At 41.2% G+C, this 26,073-nt stretch overlaps 1 protein-coding gene across 1 annotated transcript; it reads left to right on the top strand.

Annotated features, from left to right (window-relative positions):
• Positions 1 to 17,282: 17,282 nt before the first annotated feature.
• Positions 17,283 to 18,459, top strand: LOC129452898 (uncharacterized). Its single transcript, XM_073861606.1, has 3 exons — positions 17,283 to 17,656; positions 17,789 to 18,094; positions 18,286 to 18,459. The coding sequence occupies exons 1-3, from the start codon at positions 17,296 to 17,298 to the stop codon at positions 18,444 to 18,446; spliced, it is 828 nt and encodes a 275-aa protein (XP_073717707.1). The 5' UTR covers positions 17,283 to 17,295; the 3' UTR covers positions 18,447 to 18,459.
• Positions 18,460 to 26,073: the final 7,614 nt, after the last annotated feature.

The raw sequence follows: 26,073 nt of genomic DNA, 5'->3' as shown, positions 1-26,073 counted from the left end.
TCTCATACAGATTCAATGTTATTGTCTATGGTGAGTAAAGATTTGTTGTTCTGTTTTACATGAACATATTTTGACATATTAGCTGCATGATCTTACATGCTTACATGAATGTGTCATATTATGATTCCACTCATATAATAAAATGATTTCTGTCCCAAATGGTTTTCAGCTCGTCTGCCCGTTCCTGTCATCAGCAGAGATTCTTCACAATGTTCAAATTGTTCATTATTGTGTTCAGTGTTGAATATGAGAGATGTGAGTCTGTCCTGGTACAAAGGAAACAGTTTATTGTCCAGCATCAGTGTGTCTGATCTCAACATCAGACTCTCTCTACCTCTGGAGGTTGAATATCAGGATACAAACACATACAGATGTGTACTCAACAATACCATCACAAACCAAACTCAACATCTCAACATCACTCATCTCTGTCAGACGTGTTCAGGTGATGTTTGTGTTTATTCACTGACTCTTTTTTTAATTAAAATGTAAGATGAATTTTTTAAGTATTATACAATTTGTGATCTGATCTGCCATGTGAATAACCACAGGAAATTATGTCATACTTGTCATAATTTTGTTCTTTTGTTTTTTCAGACTGTTTTTGCTGTTGTTATGGTTCTGAAGCTGTGATCCGATTGGTCGTCTCTGCTCTGGTGGGTGTGGTTACTGTTGCTGTTCTGGTTTATGAGATCATGTCTAGCAGATCAAAACTGAAGAAAAGATCACAGACACCATCAGACCGTTTCTGATCAACTGAACATTCTCACATTTAGGTGCTGGTGTGGCTTTAAAAGTTTGAGTTCACATTTCTGTACTTTTTTAACTATTTGTTTTCTTTAAATACAACTTAAAGCACAGTTAATGTCAAAGATACAGTATTATTGGATCAAATATATAATTTATGAAGTTGTTTTCTGGCCTGTAAAGTCAATGTTTAGGATTTGAGTTTCACTGTCAGTGCAGTCCTACTACAAACATTTATTGAGGGTCACCAATTGGGTTCAAAGTACACGAAACAGAGAGCTGGATGAGACACTGAGATTCTTAAAATAGTGAAAGATGAGTTGCATTAAAACTAATGAATGCAGAACTGAAAATGTAACTTTGTAACTACTGCAGATTGATAATAAACTACAATTATTCTTGCAATGTTGTATTATTAAAGGTGCAGTGTGTACATTTTAGCGGCATCTAGTGGTGAGGTTACGAATTGCAACCAACAGCTCAGCCCACAACTCACCCCTCGCTTTTGAAACACATAGAGAAGCTACAGTAGCCACCACCGGAAAAACATGTCACCGTCAGAAACAAAAAAAGTTTGTCCGTTAAGGGCTTCTGTAGAAACGTGGTGGCACAAAATGGCGACTTCCACGTAAGGGGACCCTCGTGCATCTAGTTAAAACATCTTATTTTAAAGTAATAAAAACGTAATGATTTATTATTATTAAAGGTCGTTACACACCCATGATAATGAAGTTTTGTATATTATTTTGCATTTCTGTCAAGAGATCCTTCTAAAAATTAAACACTGCACCTTTAAATGTTGTATGTGCAATTTCCCAGACAGGGCTTATATAGTCCCAGACTAAAATGCTTGTTTGAATTTAAAAACATCTTTCATTGACCAATCTTAACATATATCAGTTTAGTTGTTTTGTCTCAAGATGCACACCAGTATTATTTTTTTGTAAGTATGTTTGTAAAAACTACTAAATGTCCTAATATAACTAAGGCCTAGTCCTGGGGCCTCATTTATAAAGAGTTTTTACGCACAGATTTGATCTAAGACCGTGCGTACGCTCAAATCCACTCAAACGCTCAGATTTATAAAACTTGTCTTTGACGTGGAAAAGTACTTACCTCCACGTCAGGTTCCGACTTGACGTACGCACGTTTCCTTGTGGCAATATTGCAGTATTGCAGGTAGGCATATTCGAAACTTTTTGTTTTGTACCTTTTGTGGTCAAAATGCAGAAATTTTTTTCATTTGTTTTGGAGTTGTCCTTATTTAAAAAAAGAAAAAAAATGGTTAGATTTGTGCTCTTTTGTTAGAATTCATATATTTGTCTTAAGACTTTGGAAAATATTTAATTAGTTTTTTTCTCTTATGATATCGTATTACATACGAAATATTATTTGATTAATGTGTTACTTTTGTTTGCAACGTTTATTATAAATAAATGTAAATATGATGATTATAAACCATTATTCCGTATTTTTCTATTAGAAGTTAAGCAATAGGCTACCTAAAATCTATTAATAATCTGATAAACAAGAAAGCTGCTAAATGTATTAATGTATGTCAGCATTTCCATGTTTTTATTAAATTATTTTTCTCTTTCATCCCCTGGCTAATGTAAAAAAGTGTTGAATATGTTTGATAAAAAATAAATAAATATTCGAAACTTTTACAGCGTCAACATAATCTGTATTAGAGCTTCGATCGGGCACAAAAAACCATAACCGAAGCCCCTGCACGTTGTGTCCGAGCCCAGCCCGACTGACACATTACCGACAATGTTTTAATAGTGCGCCTTGACGTTCTCAACTACAATTCAGAGTTTTTTGAATTACAGAAATCTGTTTAGAATTATCTTAATGAGCTAATGCAACAAGGACGAAGCATGTAAACTGCGCTGTTTGTTTATTCAGAATAGAACCGTAAAAACATGCAACAATGATGCATATAGAAAATGAACAAACTGTGGAGAAGGCCTACTAGGCTACTCCAAAATAATTTAACCAGGTTTTAGAATATATTTTAAAACAAAATATGTTGGCCTATTTTGATATTTTAAAATGTAGGCCTATTCTAATGCAAAAAGATGGCGCCCAAGCTATAGGTTCAGAAACGATTTTCTAGTTAGTCATCTTTTCAAAAAATATTTAAAAATATAGCAAAATTGTTTCGCAGTGTTTAAGGCACATGTAAATGTTACAGAACATGTGCTTTATTGAATGAAAGTAAAACTGATCGAATTTAATGATTAAAACGATGTGAAAGGAACTAAATTGTGAAGCCTTGATTTAAGGGACATGCGACATTTAAGAGTGATGGGTATTTCAAAAATTAATACAAATTATCCCCATGCATCGATTTTAATGTTAAAGGGATACTTCACCGATTTAGCATTCAGCTTTGTATCTGTAGAAACCCGGCAGTATTACTGAATGACCATGTTTCCCTCCATCATTTCCCCCTGAGAGGAGAGATATCTGCATTTTGGTTCTGCAAAAAAGTCCTCCGATGATGCAAAAATCGTCATATTACATCATCGGAGGACTTTTTTGCAGAACCAAAACCGGGGATTTTGCTGTGCAGGGCAGTTTCCCAGACAGGGTGTCTGGGAAACTGCCCTGCACAGCAAAATCCCCGGTGTTAAATTAACACCGGCTCGGTGTTTATATGGGTACCACCAGCAGGGTGTTAAAAGTAACACCGAAGCAGTGTTAGAGTTAATTAGATAATTAAGCAATCATTTGAGTGATTATTTGATTATTGAAGACACCTGGTGATAATGAGCAGAACTACAACAACTTCCAGTCACTGCCTTAGATGAAATCAACTGAAAAGACATCTCTCTTATTACAAACCAGACTGACTTTTGTCTACTTTAAAATAGTTTGGTCACCATTATGGTGATCAGTGGTTCCTTTAGTTGGGTGGGTTGACTCTTGTTTTCTTTTTGATGTCTTTGCAACAGTGTTTACTGAACACATTATTTGTTGTAAAGGTTGTTAAAGCAAAGTTTATAAAGTTTTTATAACAGAGATTGTATATTTAAGTAAGTTGTTCACACAGTAAAAAAAATCAGTGTTCATAGAAAATTAGATGTTGATCAAATATATATTCTCTATTGGACTTCAGTAACATAGCTTTCCTCGGATCAAATTTTATTGTTAAATACTTGCTGGAAAAGCTTTTTTGCCTCACGTGCAGATATCATGAATCACCCCACTAATCGGAATCATGGTGACAAACATAATGTTGCAAAGCATGCTGGGATCCACCATAGTATAAAACTCATGACTCCCATCATGCATTGCAACATAAATTATGTCACCCTTGTTGCGATTAATGGGGTGATTCATGATATCTGCACATGAGGCACAATATAAACTTTCCGGCAAGTATTGTTAACAATAAAATTTGAAAAGCTCTGTAAGTTAAAACCAATAGAGAATATATATTTGGTCAACATTTTATTTTCCATGAATACTGAATTTTTTTACTGTGTAAACAATTTACTTCAATCTACAATCTCTGTTATAAAAACTTTATAAACTTTGCTTTAACAACCTTTACAACAAATAATGTGTTCAGTAAACACCAGAAACTGTAGTCAGCGACGAGGTGAGAGAACAAATTGAGAACGATTCACTGTCCCTTTGTGTCCCAGCTGTCGTCTGTGGAGGAAGAGAGAGAACAAGCGTGAGCTCTAAGGAGACCAGTTGTGAAGGAGAACCATACGTACCAGAAGCTGTAGTCAGCGACGAGGTGAGAGAACAAATTGAGAACGATTCACTGTGTCCTTGTGTCCCAGCTGTCGTCTGCGGAGGAAGAGAGAGAACAAGCGTGAGCTCTAAGGAGACCCGTTGTGAAGGAGAACCATACGTACCAGAAACTGTAGTCAGTGACAAGGTGAGAGAACAAATTGAGAACGATTCACTGTGTCCTTGTGTCCCAGCTGTCGTCTGCAGAGGAAGAGAGAGAACAAGCGTGAGCTCTAAGGAGACCAGTTGTGAAGGAGAACCATACGTACCAGAAGCTGTAGTCAGCGACGAGGTGAGAGAACAAATTGAGAACGATTCACTGTGCCCTTGTGTCCCAGCTGTCGTCTGCGGAGGAAGAGAGAGAACAAGCGTGAGCTCTAAGGAGACCAGTTGTGAAGGAGAACCATACGTACCAGAAGCTGTAGTCAGTGACAAGGTGAGAGAACAAATTGAGAACGATTCACTGTGTCCTTGTGTCCCAGCTGTCGTCTGCAGAGGAAGAGAGAGAACAAGCGTGAGCTCTAAGGAGACCAGTTGTGAAGGAGAACCATACGTACCAGAAGCTGTAGTCAGCGACGAGGTGAGAGAACAAATTGAGAACGATTCACTGTGCCCTTGTGTCCCAGCTGTCGTCTGCGGAGGAAGAGAGAGAACAAGCGTGAGCTCTAAGGAGACCAGTTGTGAAGGAGAACCATACGCACCAGAAGCTGTAGTCAGCGACGAGGTGAGAGAACAAATTGGAGTTGATTCACTGTGCCTTTGTGTCCCAGCTGTCGTCTGTGGAGGAAGAGAGAGAACAGGTGTGAGCGCTAAAGCAACGAGTCGAGAAGAAGAATTCAGACTTACCCAGAAGCTGTAGTCGGTGGAGAGGTGAGGAGACTCTCGTGAAAACGATCCACTGTGTCTTCATGTCCCAGCTGTAGCCGGTGGAGAGGTGAGGAGACTCTCGTGAGAACGATCCACTGTGTCTTCATGTCCCAGCTGTAGCCTGTGGAGAGAAAGAGAGAACAGGAAGGGAGAGTGAGTCGACAACCAAGGAGCTGCGTGGGAAGACGGCGGAGCGCCGCGAACTACACGCAGGTACACGGATAGGAAACAGTACATGCCAATACTCATTGTGATTTTATTCTGCCTCCAGGAAGGAAGAGAAGCGCGCCACGGGCAGAGGGAACCAGAGGCGGGAGCCCGTTCCCCGACGTAAACCCCCCCCCCCTCTGGAGGACAGATCCTGACCTTAGTTTTAATTTCCCTTTCCCCAAGTCCCCATATATTTTAAATATTTAAATAAATAAAGAATATTTTATACTTACCTGTACTCGTTGTTGTCTGGTCATTGGGTTGGTTTTGGGGACCTCCTTGAGGTGGAAGTTTAGAAGGGGCGTGGCTTAACCATTAGTGGCCAGCCCCTGGCTTGTGACAGATTTTGGCGTAGTCGGCAGGGTTCCACCTCGAGTTGAGTAACCAGACTAGCCCAATGACCGACAACGCGGGGCCCGCAGCCCAACCCCGTGCGGTGCCTGTCTTTATGGGCAGCCCTTGGGTGCAAAAGTATGGAGGGACAGAGTCGGGAGTACGATTGACAGAATGGAAGGCCCAGTTGGAGTATCTCGCCGACCTACAAGGCCTTAGCGTGGCCCAGCGGCTCCAGTTCGTGCTGAACTCCCTAGAGGGAGAGGCGCGGCGAGAAGTACAGGCCGCTCCTGAAGCTGTCCGAGCCAATGCCCAAACTATATTCCAGTTTCTCACCGAGCAATATGGTGATCACACCCCCGTAGCCGTCCTCCGTTCCCAATTTTTTAACTGTAAGCAAGGCCCCCGACAACCCATTAGAGCTTTTGCCCTGAGACTGCGAGAGCAGTTCACCCGGCTGCAGACTCGCCGCGATCATGGGCTAGGAGACGGAGAAACCTTGTTGCGCGACCAATTCCTTCTGGGGATGAAAGAGGGCCCCGTGAGACAAAGTCTGAGGGTCCAGTTTCGGAGGGACCCCGACCTCACATTTGAAGACCTAAAGAAGGAGGCGCTAGCTTTGGAGGGCGACGAGGTTGAAGTAAGTGAGGCCCCAGTATGTGCGGCTATAAACGAAAGCATGCCAACACAACCTGAGCGCACGGATTGGAAGCAGGCTTTGAAAGCAGAACTTTTGAAGGACGTCCGGGAACAGATGTCGGAATTATCAAAGACTCTTCTGGGGGAACTGCGCCAAGGTAGGGCGCGGGAGGAACCAAGGCCGGCACCCCGAGAGCGAGTATACTCGGAGAGGAGCCGAGAGCCACCTGGACGACCAAGCCGCTATAATTGGCCCCGGTTCGAATGGGATGACCAGGGGCGGCCGATTTGCAACCGTTGTGGTGAGCCAGGACATTATAGCCGTCAGTGTGGGCCCCGCAGGGCATCTGAAGGGGGTTTTTAGGACGACCGGCCACAGTGGGTCGTGTGCCCGGGACCCCTCGAGAAGACCCGGGAAGAAGGGACAGCTCTAGGCAACAGATGGTCGGGCATAGCCCGGTGGCAGAGGTAAAAGTGTGTGGCAAGTGGATTCAGTGCCTGGTGGACACGGGCTCACAAGTAACGATGTTTGCAGAAAGCCTCTCCAAGGAGATATTCGGACAGGAAGGAACACAAGGAACGGAGGCCCCCTGGCTGACATTGAAGGGCGCTAATGGCCTAGAAATTCCCTACATTGGCTATCGCCTGACGGATCTTGAAGTTCATGGGGTAGTCGTCCCCCAAAAAGGTGTGATCATTGTTGAAGATAAGTGTTTGGGCGCCCACCGCGCCCTATTGGGCATGAATGTCCTCTCCGAATGCTGGGAAGAGATATTCCAGGCTAGGCCTGGTCCAAGGATCTCACCTGCGGAGAGGCCCAAGTGGGAGCGCGTAGTGGCTGACTGCCGCCGGGTCCAAATGAACCAGGTGCGTAGAGATCGGGAGGAAGTGGGAAGAGTAATGTGTCGTTTTGCTTTGTCTATTCCCCCTAGGAGTGAGGCTATCATATGGGCGAGAGTGCCCCTTCGGGAAGCGAACCCAGAGGAGTGGGTGTTGGTCGAGCCACACACGGATTGCCCACAGGTGGAGGTAGCACGGGGACTAGCGGCGATCCACCGGGGGAGAATCCCTGTGAGGGTACGAAACGAGCACCCCTATGCAGTACAACTATACCGACATCAACGACTGGCCTGGCTGACGATGGTCACGCCTCACCAGGTGAGGGAAGAGAGGGACGTCAGCTTCGGTCAGGTGTGCCCCACTGTGATCGAGGTGGCCCTGACTCAAATGGATGCCCCGTCAAGTGACCCGGGGAGAGGTGTGCCAAAACATCTAGCGGGTGAGTCATTACAAGGGGACGACCTGGGACAGGTACAGGCACAGAAACTGCAGGCACTCCTTCGGAAGTGGCAACACGTGTTTGCAAGGCACGATGAGGACTACGGATGCACCAGGGTGGTGGAACACCACATCCCCACGGGGGACGCAGGGCCAAGTAGGGAAAGGTACCGACCCATCCCACCTACCTTGTATGCGGAGGTACGCACGCTCCTGCAGGGCCTGTTGGGCCGGGGCATCGTCAAGGAGAGTAGTAGCCCCTGGGCGGCCCCCATCGTGCTCGTGCAGAAGAAGACGGGAGCCTGGAGGTTCTGTGTGGACTATCGCAAGCTGAACCTGGTAACAAAGAAGGACGCGTTTCCTTTACCACGAATTGAAGACTCCCTTGCTAGTCTCACGCAGTCGGCCTGGTACTCTACTCTAGATCTGGCCAGCGGATATTGGCAGGTGCAAGTAGCCGAGGCAGACAGGGAGAAGACTGCCTTCACGACCCCGTTCGGATTATTTGAATGGGACCGGATGCCTTTCGGGCTCTGCAACGCTCCGGCCACGTTCCAACGCTTGATGCAACGCTGCCTTGGAGGTCAGTTGATGGAGTCAGTATTGGTATATTTGGATGATGTGATTGTGTATTCCCCAGATTTCGACTCACACCTCCGGCACCTAGAGGAAGTCTTTCGAGCTATGGAGAGATATGGGCTGAAGCTGCAGCCGGACAAATGCCATCTGCTGCGGCGAGAAGTGAAATTCCTAGGCCATGTGGTCAGCGCAGCAGGGGTGGCCGTGGACCCCGAGAAGGTCTCTGCGGTAAAGGATTGGAATGCACCGAAGACTGTAAGGCAAGTACGATCCTTTCTGGGGTTCGTGGGATATTATCAGCGATTTATTAAGGATTTCTCGAAGATCGCCAAGCCCCTTAACCAGTTGCTGGTTGGCACGGGGCGAAGCCGGGGCCGTGAATCACCCTCTATTAACTGGGGTAATGATTGCGAGATGGCTTTTCAGAGGCTGAAGCAGGAATTGCTACAGGCCCCCATCTTGGCGTACGCTGACTTTTCTAAACCTTTTGTCTTGTATACAGACGCGAGCAATCTGGGACTGGGGGCAGTACTGGCCCAACGGCAAGAAGGAACAGAGCGGGTAATCGCTTATGCGAGCCGAAGCCTCCACCCGGCAGAGAGGAATGATGCCAATTACAGCTCCTTTAAACTAGAACTGCTGGCCCTGAAGTGGGCCTTGAGCGAGAAGTTCAAGGACTATCTTTGGGGAGCCAAGGTAACAGTCATCACAGATAACAACCCTCTGGTACATTTACAGACGGCAAAGCTGGGGGCCGTGGAACAGCGGTGGGTGGCTCAGCTGGCAAATTTCGATTATCAACTGCAGTATCGGCCCGGGCGAGAGCATACGAACGCAGATGTCCTCTCGAGACTACCGGAGGTAAAGAGCCCCAGATGCCGGGGGTATCGAAAGGAAGATAGCCAGGAGGAAGGCTATATGATCGGGGCCGTGGAGGCGCCAGGAGGCCAGCAGGAGGCCGTGCCAGGGAACTGGGGGTGGGACCCCCGCCGCTGGATAGAGAGGCAGGCCCAGGATCGGGACGTGTGCCAGGTGAAGAGGTGGGTAGAGCAGGGCAAACGGCCGACGTCGGCGGAAAGACTGGCCCAGACGGAGATTGGGAGAAGATTACTGGGACAGTGGGAGAAGCTGGAGCTACAGGAAGGGGTGCTTTGTAGGAAGACCCGCGACCCGAAGTCGGGTGAGGAAGTGAGCCAGATCGTGGTACCCGCCGACCAGGTAAACGCATTAGTCACAGCCTATCATGACCAGTTGGGACACCAGGGACAGGAGAGGACCGTATCCCTACTACGGAGATTCTTTTACTGGCCTGGGCTGGAGGCATCTGTGCATGACTCAATTCAAGCCTGCCCCCGGTGCATACTGTTCAAATCTAGACGAGAGGCCCGAGTGCCGATGGTACCCATCCATGCAAAAGCCCCCCTCCACATAATGGCAATGGATTTCCTGACGCTGGGCCGCCCTCAGGACCGTTATCAGAACATCCTGGTGATCACTGACCTGTTTACTAAATACGCCTGGGCAGTCCCGACGCTTGATCAGACAGCCAACACCACCGCCACAGCTCTATGGCGAAATGTGTTTCAGACATTTGGATGTCCCGAGTTTCTGCACTCCGATCATGGGGCCAATTTTGAATCTAAGGTAATCCGTGAGTTATGCCAGTTGTATGGATGCACTAAAACCCATACGACATCGTATCATCCCCAGGGAAATGGAAGCTGTGAGAGGTTTAATCAGACCCTATTGGGGCTACTGGGGACGTTGGATCAACGACAGCAGAGCGACTGGGTGAGTGCTTTACCAAATCTTCTGCAAGCATACAATAACAGTGTTCATAGCACGACGGGGTACGCCCCTACTTACCTGATGTTCGGCAGGCACGTACGGATGCCCACTGACCCGGTCTTGGGAGTAGCAGCGGACCGGGAAGAAGTGAGTGTGACGGAGTGGGTGGGGCGCCACCACCAGCGTTTACACTTTGCGTATGAGCAAGTGTCAAAGAAGATACAGACGGCGGGAGAAAGGAACAAACGGTTGTACAATCGGACTGCTCGAGAGGCCCCCCTGTTACCAGGTGAGAGGGTCCTGGCGAGGGATAACCGGCGACAGGGGAAAGGAAAGCTGAGCGACCGCTGGGAGGCTATCCCGTATGTGGTCTGCAAGCAGCAGAGGCCGGGACAACCGGTGTATACCATCCGGCCCGAGGGAAAACCTGGCCCCGAACGGGTGGTACATCGGAATATGCTTCGCCCCTGTCCGAACTACCTCGAGGCCGTGAAGGAGGGGCCCACAGAACCAGTGCCGGCGGCCCCCTGGACGGAGGGATGGGCTGTGGTACCGGGTCGACCTGTGGTGGCGCTACCCCCGGCTGCCCAGATGCAGCCAGAACCGGCACCCGAGCCGGCTGAACCCCCGGCTGCCCAGATGCAACCAGAGTTAGCACCCGAGCCAGTTGAACCCGATTCGCCCGTGAGACGCTCCCAACGGGAGAACCGAGGACGTCCCCCGGCCCGGTACGGTGAGTGGACGACACCGAGGCATTCCAGGGACTAGAATGCATTGGCGGGGGAGGATGTCACAGGAGTGACGATCTTTTGGGCGGAACCAAAAGTTGGGAAAGTTTGGTTCCGCCCGGATGTTTCCGCCCGGACCGGAAAAAGAAAACACCGGACATCCGGTAGTACCGCGAGGGCTGTAATCAGCCAAACTACGGACAGCTGTGGGTTATTAACAGGAGCGCCGGGTGATTGGATGAAGGCAACACCCAGGTGAGTACTTAAGAACAGTTTAAACCACAGTTTAGGAGTTGTTGTTATCACCGGTGTTGGTGTGTGCCGTAGCGCTGAGTTGAGCTCGCCTGGTACGCCAGTCGGATCGTTGGACTTGCTCTCTCTCTCTTTGTGCATCGTGGGATTTCGGCTGATGGAGATATTGAAGACCTTATGGGTTGGAAAGTAAACGGAGACTGACCTTGTATGAACGAAGTGAAGGAAGAAGGAACGTGCTATCGTGAGTACCCATTTGTGCAACGGTGGTATTGACGACTGGAGAAACCGTTTATCTGTGTAGCTGGAATTATCGTAAGGAGAAGTCAACCTAAGGAAGCGTGAGCTCTAAGGAGACCAGTTGTGAAGGAGAACCATACGTACCAGAAGCTGTAGTCAGCGACGAGGTGAGAGAACAAATTGAGAGCGATTCACTGTGCCTTGTGTCCCAGCTGTTGTCTGTGGAGGAAGAGAGAGAACAAGCGTGAGCTCTAAGGAGACCAGTTGTGAAGGAGAACCATACGCACCAGAAACTGTAGTCAGCGACGAGGTGAGAGAACAAATTGAGAACGATTCACTGTCCCTTTGTGTCCCAGCTGTCGTCTGTGGAGGAAGAGAGAGAACAAGCGTGAGCTCTAAGGAGACCAGTTGTGAAGGAGAACCATACGTACCAGAAGCTGTAGTCAGCGACGAGGTGAGAGAACAAATTGAGAACGATTCACTGTGTCCTTGTGTCCCAGCTGTCGTCTGCGGAGGAAGAGAGAGAACAAGCGTGAGCTCTAAGGAGACCAGTTGTGAAGGAGAACCATACGTACCAGAAGCCAGAGGCGTCATGCCCATTCAAACTGAGGGGGCAACTGCCCCCTTGGTTTTTTTGAGCCAATGGATTTTGCATCCAACCTCAAAATCAAATAAGCTTCCATTAATCTGTTATTTGACTTTTAATCTGTTTAATATGCACAATATTATACATTATGTGCTGCATCCTTGTCACTTTTCGGAGATTTTCGCCATTTTGATAGTGTTTTGATCATGTTACATTACTTTTATTCTGGCGGCAGCTGCGCAGTCGCAGACGTCATCAGCGTCTGGGCGCGCTCACGTCACGAGCTCTCTGCTGTTGCTGACTTGCTGCTGCATTTGGCTATCTGAGGAATTAAAACGTGTTAGAAACGCTCACAACATTTCCAAACCCCAGTATGGTAATGTGCAGTTAACCTCCTCTGTGTAGAAAATGTATGGTTTAAAATGTGACCGTCTCAACGTTATATTAGTAGAGATTCATCTTCTTGGCACAACGCCTAAGTTTGCCAGAGTTATCGCGGGCGCAGAATCTCACATGCTCACATGAGGTAAAATTTAATGCAAAATCCGTTCCTCTAATAATTTTATCTAAACATATTTTTTAAAATCATTATTGAACATTAAAATCAATCACGTGGCTATAGCTTATGTCATTTTCGTTGTTTATATACTTTATCGATTTAAAATTACATTAATTTTATATGATAATGTAGTTGTTGTGCAAAATGCATTAATGACACAATTAAACAAGCCATTAAGACTTAAATAAAACATGCCGTTTCAGATGTAAATATGATGCAAATGTGTCATTATTCCGATTGAATAGTATTTGATATTAAAGTTAGTCATCACTCTTATTTTGGAGGTTTTTGCATGAAAGCAGGGGTTTTCAGATTGTTAGAAATGTAAGTGCCATGGAAAAGACTGAAAGCTCTATAATATTTCGTTTGATGACTGTGTATACACAAATTACTGTGAGCTGTTGACACTGTGCCCCCTTAAAAAAAAATGGTGCATGACGCCCCTGCCAGAAGCTGTAGTCAGCGACGAGGTGAGAGAACAAATTGAGAACGATTCACTGTGTCCTTGTGTCCCAGCTGTCGTCTGCAGAGGAAGAGAGAGAACAAGCGTGAGCTCTAAGGAGACCAGTTGTGAAGGAGAACCATACGTACCAGAAGCTGTAGTCAGCGACGAGGTGAGAGAACAAATTGAGAACGATTCACTGTGCCCTTGTGTCCCAGCTGTCGTCTGCGGAGGAAGAGAGAGAACAAGCGTGAGCTCTAAGGAGACCAGTTGTGAAGGAGAACCATACGTACCAGAAGCTGTAGTCAGCGACGAGGTGAGAGAACAAATTGGAGATCGATTCACTGTGCCTTTGTGTCCCAGCTGTCGTCTGTGGAGGAAGAGAGAGAACAGGTGTGAGCGCTAAAGCAACGAGTCGAGAAGAAGAATTCAGACTTACCCAGAAGCTGTAGTCGGTGGAGAGGTGAGGAGACTCTCGTGAGAACGATCCACTGTGTCTTCATGTCCCAGCTGTAGCCGGTGGAGAGGTGAGGAGACTCTCGTGAGAACGATCCACTGTGTCTTCATGTCCCAGCTGTAGCCTGTGGAGAGAAAGAGAGAACAGGAAGGGAGAGTGAGTCGACAACCAAGGAGCTGCGTGGGAAGACGGCGGAGCGCCGCGAACTACACGCAGGTACACGGATAGGAAACAGTACATTCCAATACTCATTGTGATTTTATTCTGCCTCCAGGAAGGAAGAGGAGCGCGCCACGGGCAGAGAGAACCAGAGGCGGGAGCCCGTTCCCCGACGTAAACCCCCCCCCCCCCTCTGGAGGACAGATCCTGACCTTAGTTTTAATTCCCCTTTCCCCAAGTCCCCATATATTTTAAATATTTAAATAAATAAAGAATATTTTATACTTACCTGTACTCGTTGTTGTCTGGTCATTGGGTTGGTTTTGGGGACCTCCTCGAGGTGGAAGTTTAGAAGGGGCGTGGCTTAACCATTAGTGGCCAGCCCCTGGCTTGTGACATTGACAGCACAATAGAGTTTCAATTACAATAAACCACCATCATTGTGATCAGTGTTTGCACTTCATCCGCTCATTTGCATTTTAAAAAACACACCCAAAACGACACATTTTTGCTCAAACCTACAAAGTGGCAATGCTAACATTTTCATCATATCCCAGCTAGAAATAAAAAGTTCTAAGAACGTTCCCTGAAAGTTCCCGAATGTTCCCAAAAACATTCTGCCAACGTTAAAAGCGGCTAGTTTTTTTTTAAGTTCTAGGAACGTTTCTGTTGTCTGAACGTTAGAGTAACGTTACATTTTACCATTTTTAAACGTTATGACAATGTCATGTTTTAATGTTCACACAATGTTTAAAACAACAGCTGTTTATTATATTGACTTGTTTGATTGTTATGTAAATGATAGAGAAACATTGCATTTTATTATTTTATAAAACATTATTTCTGTATGCAGTAAATATATTGCTGTAGAAAACTCAATTCACTTATTAGGTTTAGATGTTGATGTTTCATTTTAAGTCACCCTTATTGTGATTCGTGTTTGTTTTAGTTGGTCTCTTGACACTTGACTTTTTGCCTACTAGTTTTTTCCTGGTTGTGTTAACTTTGTGTTAATGCACCACATTTGTTATGAAAAGTTATTAATGTATTTCTGTGGTAGTTGGTATAACTCTAAAGATCATCACCTAATTCATTTACTAATCAAAAGTTTATTTCCTGCCAATATTGTATATTAGATCCAACTCTTTTACAGCAGTTTGTCATTAAGGAGTTTTAGAAACTTTGGACAAAAAATATCCGCTGTATAGTTGGGATGCCCAAACATCAAGAATCAGACTATGAATCTCAACCATGGTGGCAATTAAAATTGTTAAAAAAAATCCTTATTTATCCATGCTGCGGTGCATGCTGGGAGTCCTGAATGAGATTTGTAATTTGTTAATACCCAGCATGCATTGCAGCATGAAGTTTTTCATTTAATTGTCACCATGATTGAGATTCATAGTCTGATTCTTGATGTTTGTGCTTCCCAATTATACAGCAGATATTTTTTGTCCAAAGTTTCTAAAACTCCTTAATGACAAACTGCTGTGAAGGTGCTGGATCTCACTTACATTTTTGACAGAAAATAAAGTTTTGATTAGTAAATAAATTAAGTGATGATCTTTACCATTATGTACCAACAACCACAGAATAACACCACCAACTTGGCATGTTCATAACACATGTGGTGCATTGACACAAAGTTAACACAACCAGGAAAAAACCAGCAAGCAAAAACCCAAGTGTCAAGAGACCAACCAAAGCAAACACCAATCACAACAAGGGTGACCCAAAATGAAACAAACATCAACATCCAAACCTAGTAAGTGAATTGAGTTTTCTACAGCAATATATTTACTGAACATTCAGAAATAATGTTTTCTAAAATAACAAAATGCAATGTTTCTCCACCATCTACACAACAATCAAACAAGTCAATATAATAAACAGTTGTTGTTTTGAACATTGTTTGAACATTAAAACATGACATTGTCATAACGTTTAAAATGGTAAAATGTAACATTACTCTAACGTTCAGACAACAGAAACGTTCCTAGAACTTAAAAAAAACTAGCCGCTTTTAACGTTGGCAGAATGTTTTTGGGAGCATTCGGGGGCTTTCGGGGAACGTTCTTGGAACTTTTTATTTCTAGCTGGGATGACCCCTTTAAGTTTCAAACAGAGATGATGATAGAGAGGCAAAAGTTAAAGATGGCAGCTTTTTACTCTGCTTCAGTGTAACTTTTTAAAACTCTGTAAGATAGAATCATATATACACACAGCAGTTTTTATATGTCTTTTGCATTTCATATTTTGACCTTTTTCATCATGTTAGTATTACTTTCTCCAGAAAAATAAAATAAAAACTTAGAGACAGGAACAATTCTAAAATTAAGTTGATTTGACACGAAATGACCAGCAGGTGTTCACCATTAATGTCTTAATCATCACTTCATTATCTCATTAACTTTAACACTAATTCAGTGTAAATTTAACACTTTGTAGAGTGGGACCATATATGCTCCCAGCAGTGTTAAATTAACACTGGGAGTTTTACTGTGTATAAGAGCAATAGTTAATAGATTGATGAGTCACATAAATGTATTCATAATTTGTATTATAATCAAAAGCATTAAGTGAATAAAATAACTGAGCTTGAGAGTAAGAATTTGTTACAATTATGATGATTTATTATTTCTGATGACTGTGAGTTTGTGTTTTTGATCTTGTGTATAAAGTGTCATCGTATATCAGTAAAAGGTTCATTAGATTTGTAGATTTGAACACAAGGTGGCGCTTTATATAGTGCTGCTTTATATATCAGTGAGATTTCTCAACTCATCTTTCTCCTCTGGTTGTGGCTAGATGTGATACAGCTACGACCAAATCTCGCGAGATGTTGGGTTAGATAGAGGATTAGAATAAAAACACGATTTCACGATATTCTGGCCGTAGCTGTATCCCTTCTAGCCACAACTTTCTCCCCTGATTGTCTTCATGTTGCTTTATGTGTGATGAAGTTTTGACTCGTGTTCAGGTGAACATCTTTTAAAATGAATCTTTCAGATCTTGTACAAACATTTATGAATATATTTAAACATGATTTGAATGTAATGAATTTGTTTTTAAAGTCCCATGACTCTGAAGGAGCAGCTGCAGGTGTTTGTAAGTGAACTTCATCTCTTCACCAACAGAGGACTCTAAACTCAAATGTGTAATTAAACTACATTTAAAACCTCTCTAGTTAAAGTCTTATTGCTTCTTATTGATTTGTTCATCAGTAGTTGATGTTTTATTGATCAGAGTTGTAAGTAAATCTTCATCTTCATCAGTTTGTGTCTGGAGTCTGTCATCATCAAACATCTCTTATAAAGGTGAGAGTTTAACTTTATAACACACAACTTCTTTCTGAAATAATTGATTAATACAGAATAAATACAATAACAGAGAAAAACCAACATGAGAAACATTTTCTTCAACACCTCAGTGGTCTGCAAAAAAAGGTGTTACTTCGGAAGTCATCAACGTCAGGAGTATTAATATCAGCATCGACCACATCACGCTCATATTGTCTTTCAAACTCAAGAAAGACTTTTACAGACCCCTGAAGTGATGAAGAAAATGTTTCTCATGTTTGTTTTTCTCTGTTTGTGCTCCTGCTGTCTGATGGGTGAGTTAAATGATTAAATTATTTATGATTTATAGATCAGATTTACATTTACTTCTGTTTCCAGATGAATGACTTTAAATGTGTTTGTGTGTTCAGGTGTGTTTGGTGATGCAGTGAAGTCATTGTCAGTGAGGGAGGGAGATTCTCTAACTCTACACACTGATATTACTGAAATACAGAGAGATGATCGGATACAGTGGAGGTTTGAACCTCAAGGGACTCGTTTAGCTACAATAAACAAAGAAAACAATAGTAGCTCAATATATGATGATGTTCTTAGTGGGAGATTCAGAGACAGACTGCAGGTGAATAATCAGACTGGAGATCTCATCATCACAAACATTACAACTCAACACACTGGACTTTATAATGTAACCATCAGAGGCATACAGACGCCCTTAGCATACAGATTTAATGTTACTGTCTATGGTGAGTAAAGATTTGTTGTTGTGTATTGCATGAAAACATTTTGACATATTGGTGTCATGATTTATATGAATGTGTCATATGAATCCACTCATATAATAAATTGATTTCTGTTTGCTCCCAAAATTTTTCCAGCTCGTCTGCCTGTTCCTGTCATCAGCAGTAACTCAACACAATGTTCATCATCATCAACAAAAAGATCACCATGTGTGTTATTGTGTTCAGTGTTGAATATGAGAGATGTGAGAGATGTGAGTCTGTCCTGGTACAAAGGAAACAGTTTATTGTCCATCATCAGTGTGTCTGATCTCAACATCAGACTCTCTCTATCTCTGGAGGTTGAATATCAGGATACAAACACATACAGATGTGTACTCAACAATACCATCACAAACCAAACTCAACATCTCAACATCAAACATTTCTGTCAGACGTGTTCAGGTGTCACAGGTGTGTTTATTCACTGACTCATTCATTTAATAGCAGATTATTCAGCTTTATTGTCTATTAAATCTTTTTTAACCAAGATGCTTTTTATTTAAATTTAAGATTACGTTATTTATCATTTGTGATCTGTCATGTGATTAATCACAGGAAATTATGTCATGCTTGTCATCATTTTGTTCTCTCAGATTGTGTTTGCTGTTGTCATGTTTCTGAAGCTGTGATCCGATTGGTGTTCTCTGCTCTGGTGGGTGTGGCTACTGTTGCTGTTCTGGTTTATGACATCACATCTAGCAGAACTAAACAGAAGAAAAGATCACAGACACCATCAGACCGTCAGATCAACTGAACATTCTCACATTTAGGTGCTGTTAGGAATATATATGTTTGAGTTCACATTTCTGTTTTCTTTAAACAACTGCAGCAAGTCTTGGGATGAAATGTGTACATTTTTTATGTGTACTGTGTGTGCTAATAAACTGATTCTTCTGGTTAAATTGAACTTGTATTGGAGAAAGAATTTAGGACCCAGTGTAAATGTGGATTGATTGTCTCTCTTTTGTTCAACCCTCATAAACCCCTATTTTTATGTATACGTTAGAGTTCCCTGGGGGTAAAAATGACCCCAGAAATTAAAATAGTGATTAAAAAATACATACAATGTTGGGTTGTTGTTATGCAACCATGTGGTATAATAACCCAGCAGTCAATTTTTAGCATGTTCTGTCCAATATTTACCCATTATGGTTTAAATAACCCAGACATTTTTAGAGTGTACAAATAATATATCAATTTTTTGTTTACTTCCCATCTATACATTAATGCTGTGTTTTGGGAGATATGAAGTACTTTTGTACCTGTTTACCACTCAATTCCTCAACTACACCATAGCTTGCCTGTAAAATATCACATTTTTATGAAAAGTTCACATAAATTGATCTAAATTTTATTTAAATTGTTTTTAAATATTGATCTAGATGTTATGTGTTAAATTTGGTCATCTGGTATTTAGAAAAAAACATAAAAGAATTTAAGTTTAGGAAATAAATCATTTTGACCAGCAGATGCCATGAGACCCATTCATTTTACTGGATATGGACAACTGCTCAACACCATTACTTGAGTGATACATTTTGTGAATTTATGTGTGTGTGTGATTGAGCATGCATTTTCTATGTAACATTTGTGCTCTAGTACCAGGCCTACTTTTCTGTGTAGAAATTATCAGATTTATTCTAGATGCATTGATTTTTTTTACAAAAAAAAAAAAAAAATTTTTGCATTTCCCATTCATTTCAATACGGGTCATTTTTACCCCCAAAGGGCCCTTTTTGGTACATTTTATACCTCTTTAGAACGACCGAATCAAGCCCAGTTTTTTATATGAATCTTGACAGATAATCTGGAAAAGTCACAAAATCTTATTCCACTGAGTTAAAGGGAACCATGTTTTTAACTAAAGAAAAGTGGCTTGGGGGTAAGATTGACCCCAAGGGACTTATAAGGGTTAATATATTGATAAGTTGAATTAAAATAATAGTTATTATTATCAAATGCATAAAATAATCAGATTCATTATGTCTGAATTGTTACGATTATAATCATTTATTTATTTCATCCCTGTGTAGAGATGTGTGTTATTGTGTTTTGTGTTTAAAGGGACAGTAAGTAGGATTTACCCCCCTCTAGGGGTGAAATTGTGGTTTGCATTCAACCAAATAGTGCTCCCTAGCGCCTCGCTTTTCCAAATGCGTGTTGCAATGACGGTAGCCGTTATGTAATCACTAATCTCTGTCCGTTTCAGCTAGTTCACGTGTTCTGAACAGAAAATGCATTGTGGAAACGCTTTGGTAGGCTAGTGCTTTTTGTCCCTCTCTGCTATTATAGTTTATCAATAAGGCTGAACAATATGGAAGCCTCCTTGGACTTACCCGTTCAATGTAAGTAAAGAGAAGAAATTCTAAGCTTACAAAGAAAAATCAGATCACTGGCAGAGGTCATTTGACACCAACGAGGACATATTTATGAATAAAGACATTGAGTTTGATTAATTAAACACTTACTTACAGTCCCTTTAAAAGTATCATCATCTGTCATATCAGTCAAATGTTCAGCTGTAGATATGAACACAAGATGGCGCTACTGTTGCTTTATATATCAGTGAGATTTATCAACTTACTCTCTCCTCTGTCTTTCTGTTGCTTTATATGTCTGGTAAATTTTTGACTTGTGTGTCAGGTAAACATCTTTTAAAAGTCACCTATTATGCCCATTTTGAGTAATATAAGTCTTAGGTGTGCTCAGAATTTGTCTGTGATGTTTCAGCTTAAATTACAGACCGTTTATTATAGGATGTCTAAAATGCCCCTATTTAGGTGAAAGCAAAAATACGTTTTAAAATGCAAAAGATTGATCTGTTTTCCAGCGCTCTTTTATATGCACAAGGTTTACATAACAAGGAGAAAACAATTGAGTTTTGAGGCTCACGATATGCCATTACCATGTACAGAACTCTTATTATTCATATAAAAATACAGTTTTCTATGGCACATTTAATATTTCTCATTTGTAAGAGCTCACAGTAATGTCACAGTTACATTCAAAGCAGACTCTTATGTATCAAACTTTATCATTGATGGATGCAATATTTTTGAAGACTAAAAGCAATTTTGTATGTGTAAAAATAACATGGGCAAGAACAAAAGACATACATGCTGTTCACACTTCTGATACACACACATACAGATGAACCCACAAACATTTACTCTTCGACAATGTCCACCAGCAGAACAAAACCACATTTCTTTCCATATACATACAGATGAACACACACTAGGTTTCACTAGAAACGAAGCTGCAAGAGTGCTGCATGCATTCAGTGACAAACATTTTTTCTACAAAGATCACTATTTTTTGTCAAAATCTTAGTGATAATAGTTTACGGATTAATTTGCGTAAGAATGTTGCGTAAGCATAAAATTAGACTAAAGGCTGTAAATAATCTGATACCAGTTTTTAATTGTAATTAGATATTTTTATCAGTTCAGAGGTTAAACATACTGTTAACAAAGTTACTGGTTGTTACATATTTGACACATGTGGTCGACCACAGCATCTGCGGTTTAATCCAGCATGTTTAACGAAACAAATACAATCACATGTGTTTACTCTATCTTTATCATGAGACTATCTATGTTTATAGTCAACTCTGTGTTTCTCACACATATCTAACTTTCACTTTGAGTCTCAGTCTTTATACTATGTCCTAACTATGCTCTGAACTTAATAAGAGATTGGACTACATTATTGTGACATCAATCAGTTTACAGCCTTGACAGTCCATTACCATTGAACATGCGGGAACTTTAAAGGTGTGTGGTTAAAAAATGGGGGTGGTCTATTGCAACATCTTGCGGAAATCAGCAAGATGAATAACCACATCTATTGTCTCTACACGACTTCACTAAACAACAGAGACTTGTTAAGAGTTATTATTATTACTAGACTTTTGAAGTGTAAAAAAAAATGTTTCTCATGTTTATTTTTCTCTCTTTGCGCTTCTGCTGTCTGATGGGTAAGTTATAAATAAGTTAAAGTTTTATAATGTTATATTGAGATCGATTGAGATGCAGCAATGAAAATGTAATGATAGACTGTGGTGTTTATTTTCATAAATTACCATTTTTATTTAATCTTATTTTTTACATTAACATTTATGTTGTGCAACTGTTTAAGTGTGGATCAAATATGTTTAGAAACATGCTTTTTCCCTGCCAGCGTTAAAAAAAATTGGCAGCCAGCATTTTTTATGAATTTCACAAAAGTTTAATGCCTTACTTACAGAATATGTTCAATATAACAAAACCATTTCATCCTACCTTAATTTTGTCAGGATCCTGCCAGATACTTGTTTGTATTTAGATCTAGTCATCATGGCAGGGCTCTGACAGTACAATGTTTTATGTGGGAGATGCGTGGTTTTAGTATTGGTTTATTCTGACCACGCATTTCCCGGGTCTCGTCACTTTTCCCCCGATCCCTTACTTGTGATTATTTTCAGGTGTATGTAATTTATTTTCTCCCTCTTTAAGAGTCATTATGTTTGTCGTCCAGTGCGAGTTCGTCAGTGTTACTTTGTTCTTCAAGTACTCTACCAGTGAGTTTTGCTGTGTATATCTCGTGTTCCTGTTCCTGTTTATGTTTGGTGTTTTATTTAAATGATAGTGTTTAGTGTAGTCTTGTTTGATTTGTGTTTACCCTGTTCTGTTTGCCCCCTCGTGGGTTTTGTTTTCTGTTTTGTTTAAATAAATTATTGTATCTATACCTGTCGTGTCAGCGCTTGGGTTCATCCTCGTCCAAATCTTGACACATTTGTTTTCTTTTTATCACCTCTCAAATTTTGAGCAAAAAGATAATTGCATTTTTGTAAAAGACTTTTGTTGAGATCAGATTCAGAGTGATGATTAAAACTTACACGGAGTTTATCCTCTTGAGTGTTTTATAAGTTGCGTAATAGCGCTACCTAGTGAATATAGTGGAAATATGGATTGCCGTAAAAAAAACTCATTGGGAACCGTTTTCTGTTAATTGACGGGATAACTAAACATATTGGCTTTTATCTGAATATCGCCATTAATTGTGCAATTGTTGAAAAATTAAAAATATAATTAAAGACTTTTCATAAATCAGCAGGTAACAACAGTGGTGCATTGATACTTAAGCTATGTAATGCGGTCTGAAGCATGGGTTATTTTATCACAGCTTAGAACGAATGTTTTAACCAATAAAAATGACGTTTTATAATATGCTATAAACATGGGCTGTATCAAAAGCTCTAAATTGCTGCCTTCTGATTCACCATTCCAAGGCAGGAAGGCATCAAGGCATGTCCGAATCTAATGCTTGGTTTACTTCCTAGCTGAGATACCTTCATCGTCCTGTCCCACAATTTTATGCGTGTGTGAACACGGGGAATGTGATTGGTCGAGCCTAGTCGAGTTTGAAAAAATAAAATGGCGGCCAAGAAAGCCGCTACAGCACAAATTTTGTGTAAATAAAGTCTTATATTAAATTTTTAAACCTTTTAATTGCATTTCTAGTGAGAAATTAGTATTGTAGTTTTCAATTATGGGATTAGTTAAAACACAGACGCTCTCTGTTTATATTTCAAACTAAATTTCATTATGCTGCTGCCTATTAAGTGTGTCCGAAAGTGTAACTCACACCTGCCTTCATGCATCTTAAGTTATTGCCTCATGCTTTCAGACACAGTCGTTTGGGGACACGGGAAGTAAACTGTGTCCCGTAAACTGAATGGCTTAAAAAACATACTAAATGATCATTTTTATAAATTTAAGACAATGGTCTTTGTGATAGTTGGGGTTAGGGACTGTGGTAAGTAAGGGGAATAAAATATACAGTTTGCACAATATAAAATACATTTTGTCTATGGAATTGTAAACCACATATGCTCGTGTGTGCGTGTGCATGCGTGTGTTGAAATAGTCCAAACCAAACATTTTACTACAAACTAGCGTGCACTGAAAAAAATTATTCATTCAATGTTTTTAAATTATTTTTAATATCTCGAATGATCTGACCATTGTGAGGCGATATCTTAATGGTGAAAATGGTTTGGGATGGTCATCAGTCACTCAAAAACTGTAATCGTGTTATAAGAATCTGTCTCTGTTTGTGTCTTTAGGTGTGTTTGGTGATGAATTGAAGTCCATGTCAGTGATGGAGGGAGATTCTGTTACTCTACACACTGATATTACTGAACTACAGAGAGAAGATGTGATCCACTGGAGGTTTGGACCTCAAGAGTCTCTTATAGCTCGAGTCAATAGAGAAGCTAATGCAGTCTCAATATACGATGATGCTCTTGATGGGAGATTCAGAGACAGACTGCAGGTGAATAATCAGACTGGAGATCTCACCATCACAAACATCACAACTCAACACACTGGACTTTATGAAATGAGCATCAGCGGTATGCAGAAGATCTCATACAGATTTAATGTTACCGTCTATGGTGAGTAAAACTGGTTGCCGGTTTGATCAGAAAGAAAGTGAGCAAGGCACCTTATCCTCCATTGCTACCTGTGTTTGTGTGTGTGTTCACGACTGACTGGATGGGTTAAATGCAGAGGTCACATTTTGAGTATGGGTTACAATACATTGGCCATTATGTCACTTTTTTATGTCACAAAATATTTACAATGCACCATAGATTTTCACATGAATTAAAAAAAAATCTATTTTATGTTTATAATATGTGTATTTATTTTTGTGCATTCTCTTCTCTTATGAATATTCAGCTCGTCTGGCCATTCCTGTCATCAGCAGCATCTTTTCTCAAAACTCATCATCATCATCATCAAGCTCAAACTGTTCCTTCGTGTGTTCAGTGTTGAATGTGAGAGATGTGAATCTGTCCTGGTATAAAGGAAACAGTTTATTGTCCAGCATCAGTGTGTCTGATCTCAACATCAGTCTCTCTCTTCATCTGGAGTGTCTGGATGAATCTTACAGCTGTGTGGTGAACAATCCCATCAGTAATCAGACTCAATATCTCAACACAGATCTCTGTCAGCCGTGTTCAGGTATGATAACAGTTCTGTTTGGAAATGACTTAACCTTTAATCTTATTAAAGATACACACTGATCAGTTTCATGTTGTTTTTATTCCCTCAGATTGTTTTTGCTGTGGTTATGGTATTGAATCTGTGCTCCGATTGGCTGTCTCAGCTCTGGTGGTTGTGGCTACTGTTGCTGTTTTGGTTTATGACATCAAATCTTGAAGAATTCAGGCTTTACCATCAGACCATCACTGATGATCTGTACAGTCTCACACTACTAGATAAGTGTTAGTTTAACAGATGCATTAGTAGTCACTATAAAATTTCAATTGCTTGTAGAAAATCTTTGAATTTTTCACTTAAAGGGGTCATATGACTAGCGGATGAAGTGCAAACACTGATCACAATGATGGTGGTTTATTGTAATTGAAACTCTATTGTGCTGTCAAGTCCAAAAATGTGTCGTTTTGGGTGTGTTTTTTAAAATGCAAATGAGCGGATAAAGTGCAAACACTGATCACACTGATGGTGGTTTATTGTAATTGAAACTCTATTGTGCTGTCAAGTCCAAAAATGTGTCGTTTTGGGTGTGTTTTTTAAAATGCAAATGAGCGGATGAAGTGCAAACACTGATCACAATGATGGTGGTTTGTTGTAATTCAAACTCAATTGTGCTGTCAAGTCCTTCTTTTCTCTCTCTTTCAGAGTTCAGATTAAGGAGGCGGTATTATTCTAATAAGATATCCTTATGACATCATAATGAAAGCCAAATTTCAATGACCTGTTTTTGCTCACACCTACAAAGTGGCAATGCTAACATTTTCATCATATGACCCCTTTAAAGGTGCAATGTGTAAATTTTAGCGGCATCTAGTGGTGAGGTTGCGAATTGCAACCAACGGCTCAGTCCACTGCTCACCCCTCACTTTTAAAACACATAGAGAGGCTACGGTAGCCGCCACCGGAAAAACATGTCATCATCGGAGACAACTTAGTAAAAAAAGTTTGTCCGTTAAGGGCTTCTGTAGAAATATGCTGGCACAAAATGTAGATAAAAACCTCTCGTTCTAAGGTAATAAAAACATAACGGTTCATTAAAAAAGGTCTTTATACTCCCCTGATAATATAGTCTAATATAGTCTGTCAAGAGATCCTTCTAAAAATTACACACTGCACCTTTAACTGAAGCAGGAATGTTAAGGTCAAATTTTGTATAAAATGTTATAATTAAATAATAGCATAGTTAAAAATTAGTAAAATGAAAGCGAGAGAAGTTTGGAATGATGAATTGCAATATACAGTGGCATGTTTATTTTTTTATGATTTTTAAAATCATTACAATAATGTGAATGGTGATGTACAGATTGCAATAACATGCATGGTTATTATAATATG

This window comes from Misgurnus anguillicaudatus, chromosome 23, assembly GCF_027580225.2.
Source record: "Misgurnus anguillicaudatus chromosome 23, ASM2758022v2, whole genome shotgun sequence".
Classification (NCBI taxonomy): domain Eukaryota; kingdom Metazoa; phylum Chordata; class Actinopteri; order Cypriniformes; family Cobitidae; genus Misgurnus; species Misgurnus anguillicaudatus.
This window is presented reverse-complemented; position numbering and strand designations above follow the sequence as displayed.